The 24,211-nt window shown below is 33.0% G+C and overlaps 4 protein-coding genes and 1 long non-coding RNA gene across 10 annotated transcripts; 1 reads left to right on the top strand and 4 right to left on the bottom strand.

Moving 5' to 3' along the window:
- Positions 1-5: 5 nt before the first annotated feature.
- LOC100749742 (G-protein coupled receptor Mth2-like) lies at positions 6-10,080 on the bottom strand. 2 transcript variants are annotated; one of them, XM_024364869.2, is made up of 5 exons: positions 8,555-10,080; positions 4,736-4,814; positions 2,084-2,268; positions 1,851-2,016; positions 6-1,011 (listed from the first exon to the last, which is right to left on the bottom strand). In XM_024364869.2, exons 1-5 carry the CDS (start codon positions 9,381-9,383, stop codon positions 654-656), a joined length of 1,617 nt encoding a protein of 538 aa, XP_024220637.1. In that variant the 5' UTR covers positions 9,384-10,080; the 3' UTR covers positions 6-653. The 2 variants fall into 2 exon arrangements, with proteins under 2 accessions (XP_024220637.1, XP_012237290.1); XM_012381867.3 differs by lacking the exon at positions 8,555-10,080 and adding an exon at positions 5,123-6,470.
- Positions 10,081-11,920: 1,840 nt separating this feature from the next.
- On the bottom strand, positions 11,921-12,519 carry LOC117151419. The gene is made up of 2 exons (XR_004461327.1): positions 12,450-12,519; positions 11,921-12,370 (listed from the first exon to the last, which is right to left on the bottom strand). It is a non-coding gene; the product is annotated as an uncharacterized LOC117151419 (long non-coding RNA).
- Positions 12,455-13,669, top strand: LOC100749385 (phosphoserine phosphatase). The gene is made up of 5 exons (XM_012382780.3): positions 12,455-12,661; positions 12,829-12,963; positions 13,045-13,190; positions 13,265-13,426; positions 13,496-13,669. The coding sequence occupies exons 1-5, from the start codon at positions 12,522-12,524 to the stop codon at positions 13,582-13,584; spliced, it is 672 nt and encodes a 223-aa protein (XP_012238203.1). The 5' UTR covers positions 12,455-12,521; the 3' UTR covers positions 13,585-13,669.
- Positions 13,670-13,782: 113 nt separating this feature from the next.
- On the bottom strand, positions 13,783-18,583 carry LOC100749271 (ubiquitin conjugation factor E4 A). 3 transcript variants are annotated; one of them, XM_012382774.3, is made up of 15 exons: positions 18,020-18,583; positions 17,525-17,917; positions 17,121-17,441; positions 16,845-17,038; positions 16,645-16,755; positions 16,339-16,536; positions 16,136-16,253; positions 15,884-16,060; positions 15,649-15,794; positions 15,376-15,525; positions 15,014-15,257; positions 14,776-14,938; positions 14,445-14,649; positions 14,195-14,356; positions 13,783-14,107 (listed from the first exon to the last, which is right to left on the bottom strand). In XM_012382774.3, the coding sequence occupies exons 1-14, from the start codon at positions 18,581-18,583 to the stop codon at positions 14,215-14,217; spliced, it is 3,126 nt and encodes a 1,041-aa protein (XP_012238197.1). In that variant the 3' UTR covers positions 13,783-14,107; positions 14,195-14,214. The 3 variants fall into 3 exon arrangements, with proteins under 3 accessions (XP_012238197.1, XP_003484632.1, XP_012238180.1); XM_003484584.4 differs by having other exon boundaries at positions 13,790-14,107; positions 14,177-14,356; XM_012382757.3 differs by having other exon boundaries at positions 13,790-14,107; positions 14,186-14,356.
- Positions 18,584-18,869: 286 nt separating this feature from the next.
- Positions 18,870-24,017, bottom strand: LOC100748949. Of its 3 annotated transcripts, XM_033319422.1 has the most exons (7): positions 23,025-24,017; positions 22,475-22,562; positions 20,602-22,392; positions 20,343-20,528; positions 19,832-20,004; positions 19,322-19,431; positions 18,870-19,151 (listed from the first exon to the last, which is right to left on the bottom strand). In XM_033319422.1, the coding sequence occupies exons 2-7, from the start codon at positions 22,535-22,537 to the stop codon at positions 19,096-19,098; spliced, it is 2,379 nt and encodes a 792-aa protein (XP_033175313.1). In that variant the 5' UTR covers positions 22,538-22,562; positions 23,025-24,017; the 3' UTR covers positions 18,870-19,095. The 3 variants fall into 3 exon arrangements, 2 of the variants coding, with proteins under 2 accessions (XP_033175313.1, XP_033175316.1); XR_004461191.1 differs by lacking the exon at positions 19,832-20,004; XM_033319425.1 differs by lacking the exon at positions 18,870-19,151 and having other exon boundaries at positions 19,817-20,004.
- Positions 24,018-24,211: the final 194 nt, after the last annotated feature.

The raw sequence follows: 24,211 nt of genomic DNA, 5'->3' as shown, positions 1-24,211 counted from the left end.
AAGAGTGTCACTATAGTAAAGTAACCCTAATTTATTCGTACAATATCTCGGCGATAGAATGATATTAAACTTGAAAATTTCCAAAGATTCTTAATTTATATTTGCATATTCTTGGCGGTGATTACAACTTTCTATACGATATAAAATAAAAGTTGAACGCTTCATATGCAAATATCGAACAATCATACGGTAGTAAGTTTGAACGTTAGAAAGACAGCCCACTAACGATGACTAGATATGCTCCGATAAAATATACATTCAACATTTCTTCGTTTCTTCATCAATCGATTAAGTATTCAACGCGAATCGAATATTAAGCGAGTCAACATTTACGACAAGCACCAACTAATAACATTTTTCGAAGTTTCCTTCTTTTCCTATATTATTTTTATTGATTTATTTTATTTTTTATCGATTTCCATTCCGTTTCAGTTCGATACGTTCTGTTTCATTTCAATTCAATATAATTCGCTGCATTATTTTTGTCACGGTTTTCATGTGAACGTAACGAATGTGATATGTGAATGAAGTTAAACGAAGAAAATTGTGATGTTTTTGCGAAAAATAGTCGCATGGGCCATACGTATTTATGAATCGCGCAAACATCAAAGTACACATATATTTAAATCTTTCCAGGCTAATTGTGATTCTTGTTAATTCATAACAATTGCTTTGCCGGGAGAAGATTCATTCGAATAGGGATCGATTTTCTCCTGAAACTGTGTCGTCGTCGTCAATGTGCAAGTACGAGATGTCGCTGAACTATGACAAGCACTGCGAGTCGAGTTTCTTGAAAGAATGTTTTTTCTGTGACAACTGAATCTTTTTAATAACAGTCGTTTGACTTTATCTTTCCAAACGAAAATTAAAAAGATGAGTACACCTTGCAAAGTATTGGTAAGATCTGTAAGATACCAAATGTAAGCCGGTGAATTGTTGCAGAGCCATGATATTATTTCCATTGACCAATTAATGCCCATTACGATGAAGAGTTTCAAATATAGATTGAACCTGAATAAAACGAATTAAAATTAAAATATGGTAAAGTGAAAAATTAAAGTAGTTATATGTGTGTATATATATTACAGGAGTTCCGCGGATGTGGCTAGTAATATGCGAAGTCGGCATTGTCAAAGATCGCAAAGAAATTAGTTACTGACAATACCACTGACAGTGGACAATGTCAATCTTGCTATTACAACGGCATATGTTCAACTACTTCTTCTACTTTGCCAGATGGCAGTGTGTATATGTGATACTGACAATGTTCTGGCGAAATTGAGCTTGTATATCATGCGAACTGCGCCCGTAAGCGCATGTATAACGTATATGTTTTCGTATACGGTATCCTAAAATCTTATACGCGCAATCTTATCTATGAATAACGTTGTAGAAAGAATTTGAATGATACATGTTTTGTAATACGTATTCCAAGTATGTAGTAGCAGCTGGTACGTAGATGTAAACGATGGCAAGTTTGAAAGATGAAATGTGCGATCGCGAGCGAGACCCTGTTCGGACGGATGTATTTGTTACGTGAGAGGGACCCGCCTCTTCCGTCATTACGAAAACAAATCGAACCATGGGAAAATCTTTGTTTTACGCGTTCCGAGAGAAGGTCCGAAAATAATTTTATCGACATAGGCGTATAATAAGGGGGATAACGTCCAATTACATCGATGTAATTAAAGGAAAGGAAACAAAATGTCGCGATTTTGTAATTACAGAGCTATTCTATCTTCATAGTGGTAGTTTAGTGTTACTTGTAGATAAGTAAGAAAATTGAGTAGCTTTCAAACGGAAAGAACTTTTCAATTTCATTGCGTAAACGAATAAAAAAGAAAACGTACCATTGTTTATTGTCGTCGTGACGCCTACTGTCTATGCTTTTAAGCTGTTGAGCAGTATTCTTTTTATGTCGCACGATCTTCAACGCCGTGGAGATGAAAAGGCATATGTTGCAAAACACAGTAGCGCCCATTGGCGCGTAAAAGTATATCGCCCTTGCCTTGTTAGCTGTAACAGTATCGAAATTATAAAAAATTAGAATCAAATTATCGAGACTAGGTTTATGACCACTTACTGGTAAACCAGCAATTATGTTTGCCAAATTGTGGCTTGATAAAATGCTCTGGAATGTCAGGAAGGAAGTCCATAATGGCACAAATTCCGGTGAGTAGCGATGCGCAACCCCAAGCGTAAACGGAGTATATTAAAAACTTTTTTCGCTCCCTTTGCTTCACGCTGCCATGTAGAGATCGGAAACCTCTGAAAATCAGGAATCCCTGGATAAGAAAATGTGGAAAACCGACAAAAAACGAAAGCAAATAGAATAAAATAGAAAAGAAAAGTTGACACACTTTCACTTTCAGGTTTCAAATTAGTTTCGACATATAGGATATATGATACGCGCAAGTTGTGGTTCCGGATGACGTATTTCGTATTTCGTACTTATCGCATCTTACGAAAGTGAGATTTTAACTCTTCGTTTTTTAGAGGCACAGCATAAAAACATAACGGTTTTACCTTTCTTTAACACGATCGTGATATCGAAATCATGATTTCCGTATTCTATTCCGTTTCGTCTCATTTTACCCTATTTATTCGAGCTTCGTTCGAGTACATGTTGGAAAATAAAAACGCAATTCGATTCATTGGAATTTTTCAAGAGATGTACGCGCAACTGATCGACACGATCGAAAACAAAGAAGAAGAATAAAGAAAGCGAAAAATAAAAAACAATTGCAAATAGTCGTAAATGAAAGAAATAGACGATTTGTAGAATTAGAATTGGAATTGGTTTGTTCATTCGTTCGTTGAGGTTAACTTTATCGGGAAAAAATAATTGCGAACAGATGGGTGATATTTGCGAAAAGATATGAGGAGCGAGTATTACGGATATATCGTCCGAATTAAGTGCGGAGGTAATTTGTGATTGATGGCGAGTGATGTCACTGGTGTCCGCACACGTATGTGTGTATGTATATTGTATATAAGTAAGTATATATTATGTATATGATCACATCAGCCGAATCGAGGTCATTAAATAGGGGACGACATGGGTACCCGTAACGCACCGCGTAGTCACGCCCTTAATTATACTCGCACACATCTACGTATCTCTACTTACTTAAATTTATGTATATAATAAAAAGGGCTTGGCAAAAAGAGCAAGTACACGTGTGTACTACGAACGACCATTCGTAGTATTACGATTACACATGCGCTACAAATGATATGAAAATGTAGTATAGTGGTTAGAATTTTCGGGCGCGACATTCTCGTCACGCGATTCTCTTCTTGAAACGTTATTCTATTCGCGGAACGTTTAAAAATACCGATATGCCTATACAATGACTATAGAATGTGTGATTTCGTCGAAAAAGCGAATTCCATAGAATTCGACAAATGAAGGAAAGTTGAAAAGATAGCCGACAATAAATAACGTAACATTATCGTACGGTAATCTTCTCAGCTGATGTGAGAAGAAAATTCAGACGTTGATATATCGTTACGTATCATAGTCTAATATAAAATAATCTACAGTGCGTGTTGCGATTAACAACTGGAAATCTGTTTGGGACATCTGTAAAACATGTAAATCATGCGAATCATGTAATAGTTGCTTATCCATTGATTTTATTTTCGAAAATTAAAATTCCTTCCACTTTCGTGTTTTATCGTAGTTTTAATATTTGCAAAATATCGGAATCGATATCGGCACGTACACATCGTACATATACATACACATAACAGTATACGCGTACTATGTGTGTATATCGACACTATGTGGCATTAGCATGGCATGGAAGTGGCGTCGGTATGGCGTCGCGTCGGTGTGGCGTCGGCGTCGGTGTCGAGGAAAAGAGCAATTCCGAGCTTTCGAGGTTTGTTTAGAGAATACGCCACGATTTGTTTGCTGTACACCTGGCGCTTTACAGATATATATGTAGGTAGAGCTGCTACTTTTATAAGAATTCGTTCCGGCAAGTAGAGATCGTTATTTGCGATTTTTAACACGCAATCGTTTCGCTCCTATACGCGATTCTACCACTTAAATACGCCCGTCATTGTCGTTTTAATATAGCGAAATAAACGAATGAAATAAATTTAATATAGCGGAATAAATGAATTTTAGATGGTTATCATAATAGTAACAAGTTGGGAAAAATGGTCTGTATACGAAGAGACAAGATCGGATCGATCGAAAATTGGAACAGAGAACAGAGAAAAGACATGTTATCATTATTGTTGTCATCGTTGACATCAACGACAATGTGAGACATTAAATCGATACGTCATGGACGGAGACGTCTAAGTAGTAAAAGTACTCGAAAAAGGAGCCACTTCCACTTCGTGGACCGATCGAACTTAATTTAAGAATGTTTGCAAAGTGTACACGTGCCGTCACGAACCGGATATTAATTCGCGTTTATGCCGCTATCAATTTTCTTCGACGTTCGTCAACTATCGAATTGCTTTAGCTAGAAGGCTAATAGGAGATATAATAGTATTTGTAATACGTTTCACGGCACGTATACCATCGATTACAATAAGCTTTTAACGATTAAACGGTCATAAGTTGTAAGCTTGCTAGTCAAATTACACTTTAGTTTGTCGTACTTAGACTCGGCTTAACGCCATCGAATCAAGAAGAAATGTTGAAGATGAAGAAAGACTTGGAATCGATATGTAAATGATCCAAGCCTTACATACATACGTAAATATAACTTACCCGAAAGTCCACCAAATATCAAAACACATAACGTTCAACCAGAAGAAACTGGCCAAGAAAGAGAAGTGGATGATGAACGCTGAAACAGAATTCGATTTAAGTACACCGTCCATAGAAATGCATTTGTCATATAATACACAGTATGAATTTATAGAGCCACTAAACGAGTGAACATAATTAATAAAAGAATTGCGAAGAATAGAGTAAGATGTATAAGCATGCGGATAAATATGGGAATACCCACGTTGTGCTACGGACGTACGGACTAAAATAATTGCGTTACGTAATTAGAAACAATGGTAAGGTGGAGGAAAGGTAGAATAAGAAGCAGCGTAGAATATCGAGAAAATGACGGTAAACTGGTTAAAATCGGTATACGACGAGTACCAAATACGATGCAAAGAGTATCCGAAATCTGTTGCTGCGGAGTCATCTGTACGACCGCGAGTATCACATAGGCGATCAGCAGAGAACCGACATAGCTACGAAGCGTACGGCCGTGTATATTCTTCCATTCTGGTATCAATATGTAAGCGACAAACGTAGCAAACAAGAATGGCACCGATATGATTAATCCAACAGGAAACAGTACTGTGATTTTCGTCGTTTCCTGCGTATCCTCGTTCTCGCCCAAATTGAAACAAAGAATCACATCGAACAGTTTGGTATCGAAGATACCAAAACAATAGTCGACATCTCGGAGAATATCACCCTCGTTTTTCATATAGATCGAACCATTGTCGAGAACCATGAACTCATCCATCGGATTCGCATTCGGGTCAAGTTTATAGCGTTGACGATTGGTGCAAGGATTGTTAACGATCAATTTGAAATAGCGTTGATAATTCGGTGCCTTGTCAATTAAGGACAAATTGTTGGAATCGTAAAGAGCCGGGAAGCGAAAGGTGTCATTCGTTCTGATGCATCCATCCTTGCTCAAACGATATCCGTACGAGCAACACATAAACAGACTTACTCCTCCAGCGTGACTGGCCGACTCGGTCGAATAGTCAACGCTTTCTGTACTTGGTATCGTAGAAATATTTCTCTCCTCTTTGATGTACTTCTTGTTCGATCGGGACAATTCCGGTTGCTCACTACTTTCCACTTTCATCGTTGATCCATACGCGATGTGTTCTCGACGAGGAAACATTGTTGTATCATGGAGTTGCGTGGATCGTTGTCCCATCGGGTGTATCGCGGGTATCGTAGATAATAGGCCGATAATCGCCACACGAAACATCTTAGTAGGTAGGTTTTCGCTGAGCAACTGCTTATGAATCGTCCGGATTCGTAATGACCACAGACATTATCGCGTTATGCGGAAACGATATAACGACTGCCAACGTCTACAACGTCTCCTGACCGCGTCACGTTGTAACCGACCGACTACTGCTATGGATTTTGTCGTTTCCTTTTTTTCCTTCCCTTCTCCTGTATTATTCTATATGTCCTTTTTTCCCTCTCCCTTTTTTCTCACTCCCACACCCATTTTGATGCTTCCCTTTCCCTATTTCTTCCTCTTTCTTCTTTTTCCTATCATTCTTTTTGAACTTAAACGTTTCATTTCTGCCCAACAGCCGAAACAAGTTTCAAGGTTACGAATCGAAAGGAATATTAAAGAAAATGTTGGAAGAGACGTAGAGAGAGAGAGAGAGAGTGGGAGATGGGGCAGAATGAGAGGAGGAGGGATAACGCGCGTACGGCGGGAAAGATAACTCGACGAAGATCAAAGATGAATGAGTCGCAAATTATTACCAACGTATACACATGTCAAAGAAGGCAGGTAAAACAAAGCGCGGCAAGTATCTACGTACAATGTACGAACCAACTTTTAGTCAAACAATCCAACCGATCGAGGGCAAGACGAGAAGATCGATCGAGGTACATACCTACGTATACACCAGGATCAAGAACTCCAACACTTATTGGATCGCAGTTGTAGATATCGAGCAGACAGTTCCCACAAGATATTTCGATATTTTTCCGCTCATTATATGTAAATATGTAAATACGTAAATATAGTATAGCACATGCCACGGCAAAGTAGGAGAAAGCAAGATAAATAGAAGATACAGCGAAGACGAAATTCTCATTAGGCAATGCCCGACATGACAAGGATCTTATCGTAAGATAAGAGACAGAGAATTCACGAAACATATGTCGAAATGCAAATTCCGACTATTGATCAAGGATAAATAAAAACTTGTTCAGTTTTGGCAATAGGAAGGAAAAAGGCAAAATAAGAACAATTATCGTCCTATTTGTTTCTGCAAGTACGAAATTGTACAAGTTTTTTCTTTGCCTTTGACCAAACTAATCGTAAGTGACTTGGATAGTTAGTTTGTCTCTTATCAGTTTCTTTCAGACGCGTATCGTCGTTCAGCTAATCTGAGCATCGATAGGACGGTTTTTTAGCAACTTTACGAATCAACGGAAAAACTAGTCCTATCTAGAGTAATAGATAGAATAATAATAGAATATCGATCGTATATCTATTAAATCTACGAACAAAGCTGTAACTAGAACTGAAGCGACGTTATTTCTGTCGTGATCGATCACATTGTTAAACGCATATTATTTACGTTCCGTGATTTCGGAAAACGACATGGAATCACTGTCATCGGGAACGTCAAATCATCGTCGCAGTTATCGTGCAAGATTAATGGAGTACCTTCGAACGAGAACGCTATACGTTCTTGCGTAAATGATCATCACGACATTAACAATAAGCATTTTTCAAACTACCAATGATCATATTCAAACTATTCATTGTTCACGAAACCGGTATCTCTGTTTGACTACAGCTTACATTGTTAATCATCTGTTATTATATTTATGTCGATGAGTTGTAATTTCATTGCCTTGTAATGACAATTGTATCTGATCTTTTGAATACTTTGAAATTACGCTTACGTTATATGTAAATAAAGTCAAAGTATCAAATAAAGATTGACGATAATATATGCATTTACTATTAACATATAAACGCTAAAATGTTGATAAATGTACGTAGATATATATACACCTGTATACTTCATTCTTATAACGAACGTATATCATATGATTCTTTTGCGTCATTTTGTACTTTTCTCGTCAATTCGCTAAAATGATAAGCATTAACTTACAAATTAATTATGGGTACGACTGTACATATACATATACATAATAAATCTATATATATACTTGTATGGCATATAATACGTATATGTATGTAAAGGAAGACACGTGCGTGTGCGATTCCATGATATAGTGAACGATGTCACGCGAATGAGGCATAGTGCTAATTCGATTAATCTTTCGGCGAAAACAATTCTCCAGACTTTCGAAACTGTGATGGAAACCTTGCGAAAAGAACCCATCGAAACTTCTCAAAATAATATACATTTAATGCGTACCTAATAAACGATCAACGTGCAACTCTCATAACAGAGAATTTGATACATTATCTTATTTACTCGCAGTTCCTTCGTCTTGCTTCGACTTTATCGCGAATTCGTAAAAGAAGATTATCATAAAGAAAAAAAAAGAAAGAGAGAGAGAGAGAGGGAGAGGGAGAAAGAAAGAAGGTGTGCCGGAAATTTAAACTGATAGGACAACGATATCATAGCTTTCATACCGTGCGTAATGTTTGATTAATCAAAGAAATCAAAGTACCTAAAAGAGGGGATAATGGTATGGGAAACGAATGAAGAGATAGGGAGAAAAGGAGTACGTGTATGCGCAGGGGATAGAAAAGTATAACGGAAAGAGAGAGAGAGAGAGAGAGAGAGAGAGCGAGAGAAGAAGAAGCAAGCAGCATAAAATAAAATTGCTTACCTATTGTGGAGCAGAAGACAAACTCTAAGTAATGCAGTTTGGCAAAAACAAGACAAGAGTAGGCGAGTATCAAACAAGCCACATAACACATTAGCGTCTTTCCATAGAGATTCCTCAGTTCCGGAATGATCGCATAAACGAAAAAGGTCGCGACAAAGAACGGTATAGAAATAACGATGCCAATGTCGAAAGACTCCTCCGGATCAGAAGAAGCATTTATTATGGACGAATTAGAGGAGCAAATTAGAGCGACGACCTTTTTGGAAGATTCTTGCCAGTCGAAACAGTAACTCCATGCTGCATAGTTGACGGTCGGAGTTTCGAGGGTACCGTTTGGTAGCAGGATGAACTCATCTTCTTCGAAATGTTCTGGTTCGAGCATAAACCTCTGGGGACACTGCATATCCTCCACGAGAAAAAACAGTTCGTCTATACGGGATATTCCTTTAATCTCAGTAGCGAGTTGATGCTGTTTGAGAACGAGAACCGGAGCAGGCAACCCGTTTGATGAGCGAGTACAGTTAGGCCGAATACCTTTCCCTAAAATCTCGTCCTTTTTACAACACTTTCTCAAACATGCTCGCAAATTACATGTGCATCCGTATGTTTTATTTTCAAATACTCGATACAATCCAGCAGGATACACCAACTTATCGTGCACTAAGCTTCCGTTCTCGGATCTATCGATCTTAGTCCCTTGCAAAATAATTTCAGGGAATGGACGACAAAATGAATCTTCTTCTCTCTCCATTTCCTCCCCATTGATTTCTGTTAATCGATAAATTAGAATGAACAAAATTACGCAAATAATCGTGCAAAAATGCCGCATTGTTATTGCCTATTTCCGTGCGTCTTCCCGCGCTCAAGATCGCGCCGCACTGTCTTTCACCCCCTTTCTCTTTCTTTCTTTTTCTTTTCTTTTCTCTCTTCCTTTTCCTTTTCCTTTCCCTATCCCCTTCCCTTTGCCCCTTCCTTCCGACTGTTTCTTTTTCTACCACTTCTTTCTCTATTATCTGCAAGGTGTACGTGTATTTCGATTTCCTAGTTTCTTCCAATTATTTATTTTCCTTTTTTTCAACACCGGCTAACAGCATGCTTTAAAAAATCATCGTTGTTCGCACGATCGTGAAAGTCCACGTTACTTGATGATGTGGTGGTGATCACCCGATGAATCGCAAAGCTCGCGACTAACTGCCCTAAGTATTTTTCGATCCTCTGTTGATCGTAACGCGCGAGCGCGCGCGCGCTCCTCTCAATGCCGAACGAGTACCAGCCGAATACTATGGTATTACGGAATAGCTTCAGTCTCCACTTCCAACTACCCTTTTTCATTTTCTCATTCTGTAACTCGTTCATCAATCTCGATAACATTACAATCGCTAACTAGAGCGCAGCACTTTACTCGAACACATCTAAGCACACCACGCAGATCAATCTGTGTAATGATCAATAATTATTATATTATATCAAGTTAGTTATTGAATTCTACGCTTTGTTTATGACTATATCATTTCTGGTTTCACAATCATACTTTGTTTTAATTTTAATTATTATCACTACCTACCACCGACAAATGGTTAATCTTTTGAAAGTGATGTCAAATTTAAAATTACGCACTAAATTCTAGACACACATACATATGCGATATGTATATAACAAATTTGACAAGTTTCTTTAGAATTTCGTTAACTTTATGTTATATAATAAATGAAAATTATACAAGAAAAGGGGGCAGACTTTACTCTGACTTTTCATCGCATATTCTTTTTGTATTTCTTAATTTTATTCGCATAAGTAACAAAACAATCTTGCTTCATACTAGTAAAATCTGTTATTTTTTTATTTTCTTGCATCCTGAGTAATTAAACAAATTCTCACTTCGGAAATTATCAATCATAAACGAACATAATATTCTTTTCGTCTTATTTGCGCGCTTTGTAAATATAATTATCAATTTTGTACAGCAAGCTAATTTCCCTACTAAAAAGTTACAAACATGCGCTCAACTTATTTGAAATTTGATCTCAAAATGAGTCATTAAATCTTGTCCTCTATTATGTACTAATTCGAAAAGAAATTTGCACTTTTGGTCAAATTAATTTTACGAGTCTCATGATCTTCGCAACACATTATTTATTTTTAAACATCTAAGTTCCTAAAATGAAAATAAAGTGCAAATTAAACTTTAAAGAATATGCTTATATTTTTTCAAATTTTTAAACATGGCGTTTTATCCAAAAATCGGTGTTTATACTTTACAACTTCAGAAGCAAACGACATATGAACGCTGCTTCCAACTTTATCAACTTTCGCTGGTTTCTTTTGAAACTTCCCTAGCTCGTTTGTGGTAATTTCTACGTTTCAATCGCTTTACAATATCCTACACTCTGTACGGTCGTGTACGACCGCGCCGCTCTAAATATTAAATACTTAATAAAACAAAGTTTCTCATTTTCAACAATCGGTATTTCAGTACATATGACAGTAAGAAACATAAGATAGCAGATCTATTCTATACTTGATCCGTGGCCTGTGGCCTGTGCAGGCGTACACATTGGGAATTAATTTCTTTCTATTAAATATTTCAATTTATCGATTCTAAGCGTTTTATTTCGTATATTTGATTAATTTTTCTTCAACTTCAAATGGGTTATATCTATACACAACAATACAATAGTTCCTTTAAAATTCACCCCCTCATCTGTAACGTTCCTCTTTCTTCTTATTATCTCCGTTTATCAAATTATACAGTTCTTAAGTAAACATTATGTTTCAGTTACAATTTCTTTCGTAATGTAGCGATACAATGATGCAATGAAACAAAAAATATAACGTTTACTTCTCTCATTATCAATACTCTTGAGTATATTTTCTAATTGCATAACGTATCAATAATGTTTTAACCTTAAAAAATACTCATAATTTTAACACGTTCGTCGCCACGTCGCACATATTCGTGCAACGGGTATACTTCCGTGGGGGCCCCGTCACCGACGTATGGTGACGCTCCTCTTGTTCGAGTTAATTAAATATACAATATTATATATAGGTTATACAACATAAAAATATTAAAAATACATTGTATCATATTTTTTATTAATTTATTAATAAATTATTAATTTAAAATTAATGATTAATTAATATTAATTTTATTAATTTAAAATATTACATTATGCTATATCTCATGGTATTCGTTAAAACATTCCAAACACATCTGGGGTCATTTTGAGCACTTCGAACAATATGTTGTAGTTCTTTTCATGTTTTTTCTCGCTTCTTCACGCGAGTGGTAAAACTTTTCCAAGTCTGTTACTCTGTTCTATAGTTTCGTTATTCACACTGTTTACTAAACATTTTGAGGATGAAAAAATCACTGATGTACGTCTCACAAGTATGCTTCTCGATTAAATCAAAGATCTGAGATATCTGCCATGAGATCCCTCGGAATACTCTAGCTGGAAAGTTTATCGTTTTCTCCATTTCAGAACTAAATATATTTGTCGGAGATGAAAGAACATCGGGATTTCCCGTCTGGAATGTTGAGAAAACCCCCAATACCCTAGTCCAGACTTTTATTATAGCTACTCTTAAGTAATAAAAATAAGAAATAGTTTTAATGTTCCAATCTGGCTTTATGACGATGGGTTTGGGCTCGAAGTGAAATAGCGGGTCACTGGACGTAACCACAGTCGGATTTAGGCCCCGCAGGAAACATAGCCGAACATTCCTAATTCATATACTGTTTTTATGTAATTGGGGAATATTGTAACGAATTTCGTAAAAGACACTTTTTATCAGTGATGCAAACTACAGTAACTTGCATATACATGTAATATAGGTACGTAAATTCTTCTTTGTAATGTTATGATTTTTTAAAGTAAAGTGAGATTATTACCCCAGTTTTGTACGTGGTACCGATAAAAGATTCGTCAGTTTGGAATACCATTTGTTGAATTGAACGAGATAAATGAGTAATCCAAATGAATTAAGATCGATATGGAGGAACGCCGATGCCATTACCTTCGATGTCGATTCGACTGTGATACAAGAGGAAGGAATTGATGAACTTGCAAAGTTTTGTGAAAAAGAAAACGATGTTATTGCGTTGTAAGTTTTCTTTTCCTTTAATTTCTTTTGTTTAAAAATATAACACATTTTTTATTATTATCATTATTATTTACACAACTTGCGGTTGACCGCTTTAACGGAAAGATGATCTATATATGTATTTAATTGCTTATATGTATATGTATAATATCCTAAAATGATTTTAGAACAAATCGGGCTATGCAAGGAGATCTGACATATCGACAGTCTTTGGTTGAGAGGTTGAATATTATAAAACCAAGCTTTATGCAAATAAAGCAATTTCTGACCTCACGTCCATTAAAACTTTCACCTGGAATTAAGTAAGAAATAATTTTTAAGTCAACGAGAAACAATGAAACTAGATACGTAGATGATTTTACAGTTGCTTATAAAAATTTTAGAACACTGATAACAGCTCTACAAATTCGTGAAAAACAAGTATTTTTGATATCCGGTGGATTTCGTTCTTTGATTGCACCAATTGCCACATGTCTTAATATTCCATTAGAAAATGTTTTTGCAAACAGACTTAAGTTCTATTATACAGGTTATTATTTGTTCATATTGATATAACGTTAATTTAATATAATATATCCAAATATTTTATGAAATCACTTGTAGGAGAATATGCAGGATTTGATGAAGATCAACCTACTGCAATAAATGGTGGGAAAGCAAAAATAATAGAGCAACTCAAAAATGAAAAAGGATTTACAACTGTTGTTCATATTGGTGATGGAGCAACAGATTTAGAAACTATTTCAGTAGTAGACCTATTTATAGGTATACCTTTTCATTACTTTAATTCTTAATTTTCTTTACTTAATATTTAATATCACTTTTATTATACAGGATATGGAGGAAATGTGATCAGAGAGAGCGTAAAACAACAATCATTATGGTATATTACTGATTTTAATGAACTTGTGAATATTTTGTAAACGTAAATAATACGATATTCCTTATAAATATTGCGATATTTGAATAATTTTAACAATAATCAATAAGTAAAGGATCAAAGTTTTATCAGTTTTTTACTAATATTTCCCTTACTCAGAAGTTAACTTTCACCATGTTTATCTACAAAATTTGAGACTATTATATATATAAGTTTACTCAGATGGTAGAAATTAAATTTATTCCAAACTCATCAATAACATTTATTTTCTTCGAGTCGAAAAGAAAACTTTATAACGAGTAGTTTTTACATGTATTATACAATAACAACAATGTTCAGCTCTATGCTTACATTGTTATATATACCGTTACAAGACAATTCTTTGCACAAAGTACAGTGTTAAAAATTTTATAGAATGACAATAATTACAGTACACACTTAGTATCTGTACATATTTATGAGGATTTATATAGAAAAATATACACCTCTCTGTAAGTTATGAAACAACAAAATTTAAATCAAATATCGCAAAACATCGGACTTGCCATTGATTATATTTAATAAATCTGAAAATTAAGTTCTTTTTTAAAAAAGTCAGAAAGTATTAAACGTGAAAATTATACTTTGATATTGACTTGCTTAACTTTACTGACTATGTTTCATTCTTTGGTAATCAATGGTAATTTCTCGTCTTTTCTTGCTTCTTTTGTTGTATCCATTCTTGTACTCTACATTGAAGTTCAACATTTGATTTTACCATATCCATAGTAAGAGGAGATCTATTGAACGGGTCGGTCTGATCGCTTAATAAGTGCCTAAACAGCATTAACGATAAAAATAATCAAATAAATATTTTGTTGTAACAAACGGCCTGAATAATAGCAATGACAAAGAAATACTAACCTTGCAATGGTTTGCCGATCTATAGTTATCCTTGATGATGGAAGAATAACGGGATCTGTCATTAAAGTAGACATAATTGGATCTAGAAACTCATCAGGAGCATCGATTAAAATTTCGTCTTCCTCCTTCTTATGACTTGCGGCTGTCTCGACATTTTTTGCAAATTGATCTAAATCGCCTAATATACCCACACCACCGATACGAACTGAAATTTTATTGTCTTTAATCGGCATTTTCAATCATTTATAAAAATTAGAACAATATAGAATATACAAATCATGGTATATTTTATGCGTCTGATAGTAATTAAATTTTGCACAGATATAAGTACCAAGAACATTATCAGCCAGTTTGAACAGCTCCGGGCTGTATGAACGACCATCTTGTGAAACAGCAAGCGTAAAAGATTCACTCTGACTAAGATTTATATAAATTTCGCATATATTTAATACTAAATTTGCTGGATGGAATGCATACTCTTTTTGTCCATTAACCTAAAATTAAAATGGTTAATTCCAGCATTCTACAGTTTAAATAGGAACATCTAATTATTCAATTATATTTGTTACCTTTAAATTCTTTTTATTCGGCCCAACCAGCTGAAGCAACAAATAATTAAGCATCGAGGCAATACGATCCACCATTGTTGGATGACAAAAGATGGATTTTATTTCTGTAGTTAACATTTTTAATGTGTATATAGTTTTTCTACCTAATATATTGTCAAATCGTGCAATCATTCCAAGATGTATGAGATAATGAGCTTGTTGCTCACGTTCATGTTGTGGTAGTTTGTTCCATTCTCCACTTTCCCTTTTGATTGAAATTATTTTTCATTAATCTTATTTAGTAAATATAAGATTTATACAAGTTAGCAAAGTAAAATTACATATTGCTGATTAAATTAATAAGTAATAACCAAATTGAATACCTTGCTTGAATCAATTGTTTCAATTGAGCCATACTTGAAAGTGCTTCATCTAATAAGAAAACTGCATCATTCATTAAAAGATTTATAAAACGCAAAAATAATGGAGGCTGAGCTGCTTCCATATTGGCTTCTGCTTCTTCTGCTAAAGCACTGTACATGAAATCATTATCATACAACACCATATAATATGAATTATAGGGTTACTATAAAATATAAATAATAATAAATTTAATAAACGACTATGAAAATATATTATCTTTGTTTTTTGCTTACATGAAATTATTACGATGTTCTGGTAATTTCCACAAGTACTCCATAACAACATACATTGGTCGCCGATAATTAAACTTTTGTTCAAATTGTACACTTTGTCCAGTCATTTCAATACTCACGAATACTTTAAGTAAATTCAGAACAATCTAAATATATAATAAATAATACATAATAAAATAAAGTTTTATGAGAGAAAAAAATATTCCATTTTATGAATTTCAAGCAGGTTACATACATATTGTCTATATGGATGTGTGATAAATAATTGTTCTCTATGGAATGTCCCTAAGCTTGGTGTTACAGGGCTCATAGTTTCATCACTTGTAGGTAAAAGTGCCTCTAAGCCTTCTGCTAGACGTGCACGTAGATGAGGATTATATAAACGTTGTTGAGACTCCATTAATACTATGATCTGATATCACATACTCGATTATTTTATTAAATCGTATGTATTTTTGCTGTTTTTAACATATTGCTGCTAGCTCACCTCTGTTAATACAGGCGTTAGAAAGGATGGCCCTTCTTCTTCAAAAATATTTGGATTTATGCGTCGTAATAAATACAAAAATCTAATAGTATTTTCTACTACAAATTCCGGAATGCATCTATGTAAAAATAATGGTGTTGTTAAATATTAGTTGTAATTATTAATATATATAATTGAAACAAAGCACAATATTTAGAAGATACCTCAAAGTATCTGGAACAGTTCCTGATAAAGGGAACTTCACCTCTTTACATTCCTTTGGAATGTAATTTTCTTCATTTTCTCCAATCTTTGTGTCATTTAAATATACTTGTACTAACCAAAATGCTGTTGTTGCATGAAATTTTGCTAGGAGTTTTAGCATCTCTGGTACTAAAAGGCTTGCTCTTAAAGATAAATACCTACAATTTGAGATATAAATTGTATATAATAAATTATGCAATATAAACTTTTATGGTAAAAAAGAGAGAAAAATCTTGTTTTTATTCTTAAGGATCACAAATATATACTTGGTCATTTCTCCTTCCATGCGTTGAGTTATTATATCAAATATATCCGATCTACCACCATTCTGTGCATCCTGATATATTCTCTGTATTCTTACCAAATCCTGGTTTGCTCTAAAATTCAACATATAATTCTGTTAATTACCAATATTCTTTTATCATAAATCTTGATTAAACTGGGAAGAAAAATTTAATAGTCAAACCTTAAAAGTTTGTCTAACACTACTCTGTATCCAAGATCTAATGCTCTATGAGTTAAGAAAAAGCATTCAGTAGTAAAACCAAATGTTTTTGCAACTGGTCTGGCACCATCTTCTGACATTGGTATCAAACAAGTTTCTGAAGACATTCCTTTTAAATGTATATTTGAATTTATACATTCATCCTGATCATTAATCTAGACAGTTGTTATAGAATAGTACATTGTTAAAAATTTGACAATTAATCTTAGTTCTATCATTTTTTGTAAATTGACTTACATCTGCAGCACAATATGTTGGATCAATTTTAGGCACTTTAGAATCATTTTGTTTAATGCAAAATGGTTGACAAAGACGCAATAGCACATTTCCTAAATTTAACATAAAACCATCAGAAACACATAACATTGAGTTGAAGGTCACATCATTCTGGGTATTCCAAATTTTTCCTCTATTTGCATTTGAATGAAGACAATTGCCTATCCATTGTAAAGTTAAATGACGAACTTCTGTTGAACATTTTAACAGTAAATGAAAAACCTTGTGCAATGATTCATTTAATGCATCTAAAGCTGTCCAAATATTTCCTTCAATTGAAGTCTACATGATAGAAAATATATATAAATATTATTCCATGCATAATTTAATTCCTTTTGTTCTTTTTTTTTTTACAGTTTACTTGCCTGATGCAATGGCTTCTCAAAAAAATAAAATGGCTCTTCTATCGTTTTTGGTAAACAGTTCAAGCTAAAAAGTGCACCTAATAATGTATCTGCATATGCTCGGCCTTGATTGCTTTTAGGAGTACTATGATCAATTACTAATTTAGCTAAGGGTTCTATCGAAGAAAAAAGATTTAATATAGTAAACCAATATTGACGAAAAAGGAGAAGATTACTTTGTGCTGCTTCTTTGTAAATTATATCAAGAATAGGATTAAAAGACACAGTTATTGCAATCATAGTATTTTCTCCATTTTCATCTTGCATCTCGGACACAATACCATTGACAAATAATATAAATTCTGATTTGAGCCCAGTTTCATCCATACATAATGCAACAAACTGGTTATAAATCTGTAAAAAAACAAGAAAAATAAATGAAAGTCCTTTAAATTTATTATATTTAACTTTGCAAAATACAAATCTCATTAATTATGTAAATGTACATTGATATACCTCTTGTTCTTCAAACAATTCTGGCTCTTGTAGCACCAAACTTGCATTTTGTAATATAATCCGACTTATTTTACAAAGGACATCAGATAATTCTGGTTTGTTTTGATACAGTTGTAATCGACAATAACTCTCAAACAAATAAGGTATTACTTCTGTTTCTGTTATATGAGGATCGCTAAGAATTTGTTGAGAATTGTCTATAGGTACTAATTTAGATTCAAGATCAGATAACATTAATCGTTCAAAAACTGCTTGTTCGATCGAATCAACATTAACGAGAACTAATCTTCGTTTTTGGTGTTCATTTGCTCCTATTTCGTGTAATGTTATTCCAAATACATCGCCAAGAAGGCGGTTAACCTGATTATCGATTCTAGAATCTTTGGAACCTTGCAAATTTTTTATTTCCGTAATATTGTCAACATTTTTATCTTCAGGTTGCGCAACATAACTAACTCTATTACTTTCGTTGATAATTGCCTGACTTTGAGAGGAGAATGACACGGCATCGTTGATAGTTGAAAACAACCCAGCAAATGGATTGTTATTCACATTGTCGCACATGATTCTCTCGTTAAAACTCAATCACAATTATTGCAAGCATAATTATTCTGAAAATAAATTGCTATGATTTAATTTTCAACCTAAAATGTATTACAAAATAAGCCAAAATATTCTCCTGAATACTGCACACTACTCTGTATTCGTTCCGTCGTAGAGCATATACGTGTGCGCACGCGCCTGGTGTGCGTATACGTATGCGCGCGCACCAATGGTTGGATAAATCGAATTTGCTATAAAATATTGTTACATATATGTATATGCTTTTATTATTCATTTGCCACAAAAATTTTCTTTGTTTATTGATATAAAGTTCAATTTTATGTTGAAAACCAAAAACAAATTGTGTACGTGACCAAATTTATTTATTGTATAAATGATTCCTGCAAATATGAAAATAAATTTTGTATGAAACGAATTTATTAAAAAATTCAGGCACAAAGTGGGTTTGTTTACATATTTTAACACAATGTACACATATTAAATTAAATAATAGAAGGCACCATTATATCAATTTATCGCCAAGGTTTTCGTACAGTCCCAGCGCTGGTACTTCTTTTAATACTCTCATCTGCAAGTTATATAATTATTGATATTACACTGATATTGATGACTTATGTATCATGTAGTAAATGAGTTAAATAATAATATATACATATATATATGTATTAATACAATTTGTAAATTAATTGCAGTAATAAATATTATGACTTGACATTATAATAAAAGAAAATAACTTACATAAAATGTTTGAAGAGATAAGTCTTTCCTTAATATCTGAAGTCCAAGTTTGACATCTAGATCTAGACAAACATGAACGAACAAACGAAGTTGGTTGATATTCTTCCATCCTACCAGGAAAAAATAAACAACAAATAAATGGGAATTTATATATATATAATTATAGCTGTTGGTTTAAACAGCAGTATGTTATGCTAATATAAAAATGGAAACAGTGTACTGGATACATGATTATTTTAGAAATTCTATTTGCTATAGAAAAAATTAAATATTGAGAATCTAAATAGTGAGAATAAAAAGCATACTTCTGCAATACTAAATATACATTTCATATTACATACTAATTATGTTCATTGATAAATTTATGGTACTAAATTCATTTAATACAAGCATCTAATAGCAAATAATGACATAATTTATTTTGCTTCAATAACATAACATTCTACATTTGAAGAATTCATAAAAATTTCTGTTAGAAAACAAAGTAAATTTTACTATGCAGAGTCATACTCCTTCAGTTTTTTCCTGGCTAAAGTCCGTTGAGTTGCAAACGAGTATGATCTTGCAGATGATGGACGTTCTATACGGGATTTTTTAATTTCACGATCTTGCGCTATTACTTGCGTTCTTTTCTGGGGATTTTGGGCAAATAACTCCACTATATTCATAGAAGCTGCGTCACACTTTTAGAAATCATAAAATTCTGATGAATATCCTTCCCTTAAGAATTTTCATATTTTAAATAACAATTATTTTACTTATCAACAGTAATAAAATAATGGATTTTAGAACACTTTAAGTAGATTATTATTAAAATAATATAAGTAGAAATTATTTGTTTTATTTTATCTTACTGTCAGCTAATTACTATCAAATTGATACAAGTGAGAAGGAAATTTTTCTTCTTAAAGTTATAGACGATATGATAAAAAGGAAACAAGACTTTAATAAATTTCTTAATATTATGAAAAACGAAGTGCGTTGAGTGACATTTTTTTATTACAATATTTAACAATATTACCTGTAATTGAAGCCGATGTAAAAAATTAAATTCTGAACGATTAAGAGGTGCATCAACATGAAGTTTAAGCATGCAATGCAAAGCTTCTTTGTATGTGTTTTTTAAAGCAATCACACGTTCGGTTCGCATCATTCTACGTACTAAATACCCCCTTGCATATGCGTTTATTACATTTACTGCTTTAATCTGTAGCAAAAATAATTGTGTAATTTGAAATACTATTTAAATGGAAATCTAAATATAGAATATAAATACTTACATGTTTAGTTTCATATATTGTCCTCTCAAGGACCGGTACATGAGTAGTTTTGCTATCTAAAGGAAATAATTCTCGACTAACGTTTGAACGTTTACTTGTTTCACCCTCCTCTAATAATCTTTCTTTGTAATTTACATCATTTGATTGCATCTCTGTATTTCTTCCATTTGTTTTTGTCAGAGAATTATTAATGTTGACTGAGGGTTCTGTTTCTGATGATTGAGCTGTATATGAATATCTAGTAGAACAAGGAGCATTATCATAATTCATTTCAGAATAAATATAATTCAATGGACAGGAAGTTATGTTCGTCCTATTATCTTGTGAATGTTCTACTTCATTCTTTTGTTCTAGATTATTTTTTAATGTTCTAACATTTTGCATATTGTTTTCATCATTAAAAGCAGGAGACAAGATATTTTCAGAGAGCAAAGAAACTGAAATTTTTGGAAAGGATTTTTTAATCTCAGTCAATAAAAGTAACTGTTGTTTTTCAAATTCCTTTTGTAGTAATGTTTGTTCCCTGTGTTGACGAAACATTAATTCAGCCATCTGATTCTTATGCATCTCTTGTACCTTTTTGTAAACTGTTAGAAGTTTATCAGATGCAATAGTAGATTTCAATTTAGGGATTGGTTTATCTATATCTGTATCTTTCGAAAGTTTTTCCATCAAATTATTAGTTGCATAAATGCTATTGTGCTCATTTAGATCTTCCAAGGAACCACCAAGTTTACATACTGGATTAAAAGTGCAAGAGCTATTATGCTTGTTCCATGTTTGTAATCTATCTATGTTTTCATTGTTATTATCTACAATATACTTTTCATTGTGATTAATTTGTATATCGCTTCTATTAATACACTCTTTAGCTAACATCGTTTGAATGCAATCCGCAGACTTTGTCGATGGACATATTACAAAAGAAGATTCCGGTTTCGTTTGTAAAGAAATGGACTTACACATTTTACGATTAGTTTTATGATTAGAGTTTCTTATAGGAACAGATTCTTTATTTTCAGGTTCATACTCCCACTCAATTTTAGCTTGTGTAACATTCCATTCTTTTTGTTGGTTCGTATTCTCGTAAGATGTTGGAACATATTCTGAACATGGAGCACAAGTTGAAGTAGCAAGTTCCATTTGCATGTGTGCCAATAATATTGGACTTGGAGTATCTAACACATAGGAACCTTGACGTACTAATTTAGGAGTATCTCCTAAATTATCAAAATTACTTTCTTGGCAATCTCTATCTCCATTACATGTAGATTTATTCAGTGTTAATGGAGTAATATTTAATGTTTTAGGCACTTGTGGTTTCCAAATATCTGATATTGTTTCTGTACTAGTAGATTCTATTGAAGCTGTTTCATTTAAGCAGTGATCTCTATCAACGCTAGCAGTTATTGATTTTGATTTTGAAACAGTACCAGGTCCCAAATTTACCTGATTTTCACACCTACATTCCCTGTTTAAATTTTTACTAGATTGTAATGTTTTTTCTAAATTGTCATTAGAGCTTCCACAAATTTCTATTGGAACATTGTTTATATCCACAGTATTAGTTTCATTATAATTACTATTTTTGCATTCAAAAGAAATTAAATTCTCTCTTGAACCATGAACTCTTTTTTTACATTTTATATCCCTTGATTCTTTTGTAACTTTTCCTATATAAATATTACTATTATTACATTCTTTAGCAATGTGTGAAACATTCAACTTTTTTTCTATATTTATTGCACTTTTCTTATAATTGGACATTTCCTGTTTAATATCTTCAGTTATCTAAAAAAGATATATTTTATCACAAAATTAATCTTAAATGCTAATTATATATAATATAATGCCTATATAATATAGCGCATACCATTGGTGGTAAAATAGGAATTCCATTAATCTTGATACATGAAACATATGAATGACCTTCCATAGTTTTAACTTTTTAAATAGATCTGCTAAAAGTGATAGGAAACTTATACATAAAGAAAACATCTATTGTTTAAAAAAACTTATTAAAGAAAGAGTAGGATAATAATAATAATAATAAGTAAAATAAATTTTCATATTAATAAAGGCAATATTGTTAGTAAACATTCTGTTTGTTATGTAAAGATGTAAACAAGATAATTAAGTGATAGTTATATAATAATCAGAATAAAAATAGAGTAAAGCATTAAAGATAAATCAGAGTTTGGGATTGCATGCTCAAATATGTGCACGCATGTATATTAATTTGATTATTTGTTTATTTACATATAATAATTTTATTACATGCATATATAATTGAAATGAAGTTAATGAAGCAAACACAATATCATCCAACAATTTCCTTTCGTAATGTGTCTCAATCTCTTTAAAGATTAATTTATTTAGCAAATTTGTTTGTCAGAACTCATCACATTTCATATTATACTTACTGTTACTTTGTATTTTTTGATAAACATTTTATCCAATACTAACACTAACGTTAGAAGAAAACTATTGAGTACATTTAATTTTATTTAAATGAATAAAAAACGGATATGCATTTTCAGTTTATTCATTTACATATTCATATGTATCGATGTATCGATGATACTATATCGGGACAAACTTCCAAAAACTAATATTTCATTAATTATTTATGCATTTTTTCATTATGAAAACATCAAGCTCTGATCACAGACGAGAAAAAGAATAAATGTGACATCGACATGCAATGATCCAATGCTTTTTCGTACCCACGTTTTGGGGTTACTTAAACCTAACCCAACTCTTTCCCTTATTGTGCAACGGGCACATCCATTTACTTAAATTGCGTAGGTAACGTGCAACGAAGGAAGCGAACGGAATGCATCAAAACTGAGTGAGATACATCGAAACATAGCGAGCAATGAACTGTAAAATATTGTCATAGTAACAGATACAGAGCTTCAAATATGCGTTATCTTAATAAATCTACACATATTATCTCTTGCTGATATTTAAATTCTACTACTATGTCAACACTGAGAGTGGTAAAAGTGGAAGCAGGCGAATTACCTCTTGTTCCCAGTAACACCTAGAGTGAAGACTTCTCAAATAATAAACAGCAAATGATTTTTTAACATGTTACGCATAAAAAATTAATCACGTACTAGGTTAAATGGTAATTATTTAGAAGTTTATTCTCACTATCGATTTCGATCGTTTTTGAACGTATTATCGGAGGCATGATTTTGAACAATTTTTTTCTATTATACATGTAACCAGCGCTCGGCCTTAGTTTCCGAGATATTTACAAAAAATTGTTGATACCACTACAGTGAATTCTGTCTATAAATGTACGTTCGTGGCAGCATATTTGTTAGCATTGGTTGCCGCCAGGATAAAATGACCTAACCTAATCCAAACCTAACCTAACCCAAACCTAACTCATCTTTTGTTTATATTATACAAGGTGAATCACCAAAAACGAATCATCTAAATAACTTTCAATTTTTGAGATACAAAGAAACATTTGAAACAAAAGTTGTTTGGTTACGAGAGGACTATTACGTAATAGAAAACATTTTTCTCAAGTGGTCGTGTTTAAGAATTTTGAAATTTCACGACTCAATTTCAGCATAATTTCTTCTATGCGATT

Source organism: Bombus impatiens, unplaced genomic scaffold (genome assembly GCF_000188095.3).
Source record: "Bombus impatiens unplaced genomic scaffold, BIMP_2.2 scf_0019, whole genome shotgun sequence".
Lineage (NCBI taxonomy): Eukaryota > Metazoa > Arthropoda > Insecta > Hymenoptera > Apidae > Bombus > Bombus impatiens.
Note: the sequence above shows the minus strand (reverse complement) of the source record. Positions and strands in the feature narration are given on the sequence as shown.

What these genes read in the sequence shown, in the direction of transcription:
- LOC100749385 (XM_012382780.3), top strand. Translation starts at nt 12,522, where the DNA reads ATGAGTAATCCAAATGAATTAAGATCGATATGGAGGAACGCCGATGCC. An exon ending in GAAAACGATGTTATTGCGTT is followed by an intron (nt 12,662 to 12,828) that starts GTAAGTTTTCTT and finishes AAATGATTTTAG; the next exon opens with AACAAATCGGGCTATGCAAG. An exon ending in AGTAGTAGACCTATTTATAG is followed by an intron (nt 13,427 to 13,495) that starts GTATACCTTTTC and finishes TTTATTATACAG; the next exon opens with GATATGGAGGAAATGTGATC.
- LOC100748949 (XM_033319422.1), bottom strand. Translation starts at nt 22,537, where the DNA reads ATGGAAGGTCATTCATATGTTTCATGTATCAAGATTAATGGAATTCCT. An exon ending in CAATATATGAAACTAAACAT is followed by an intron (nt 20,529 to 20,601) that starts GTAAGTATTTAT and finishes TTTTTGCTACAG; the next exon opens with ATTAAAGCAGTAAATGTAAT. An exon ending in GCCAGGAAAAAACTGAAGGA is followed by an intron (nt 19,432 to 19,831) that starts GTATGACTCTGC and finishes TTTTCCTGGTAG; the next exon opens with GATGGAAGAATATCAACCAA.
- LOC100749271 (XM_012382774.3), bottom strand. Translation starts at nt 18,583, where the DNA reads ATGTGCGACAATGTGAATAACAATCCATTTGCTGGGTTGTTTTCAACT. An exon ending in ATGGAAGGAGAAATGACCAA is followed by an intron (nt 16,537 to 16,644) that starts GTATATATTTGT and finishes CTCAAATTGTAG; the next exon opens with GTATTTATCTTTAAGAGCAA. An exon ending in AAACAATTGATTCAAGCAAG is followed by an intron (nt 15,258 to 15,375) that starts GTATTCAATTTG and finishes TTCAATCAAAAG; the next exon opens with GGAAAGTGGAGAATGGAACA.
- LOC100749742 (XM_012381867.3), bottom strand. Translation starts at nt 5,978, where the DNA reads ATGTTTCGTGTGGCGATTATCGGCCTATTATCTACGATACCCGCGATA. An exon ending in GATATTTGGTGGACTTTCGG is followed by an intron (nt 2,269 to 4,735) that starts GTAAGTTATATT and finishes CCTGATTTTCAG; the next exon opens with AGGTTTCCGATCTCTACATG. An exon ending in ACATAATTGCTGGTTTACCA is followed by an intron (nt 2,017 to 2,083) that starts GTAAGTGGTCAT and finishes ATACTGTTACAG; the next exon opens with CTAACAAGGCAAGGGCGATA.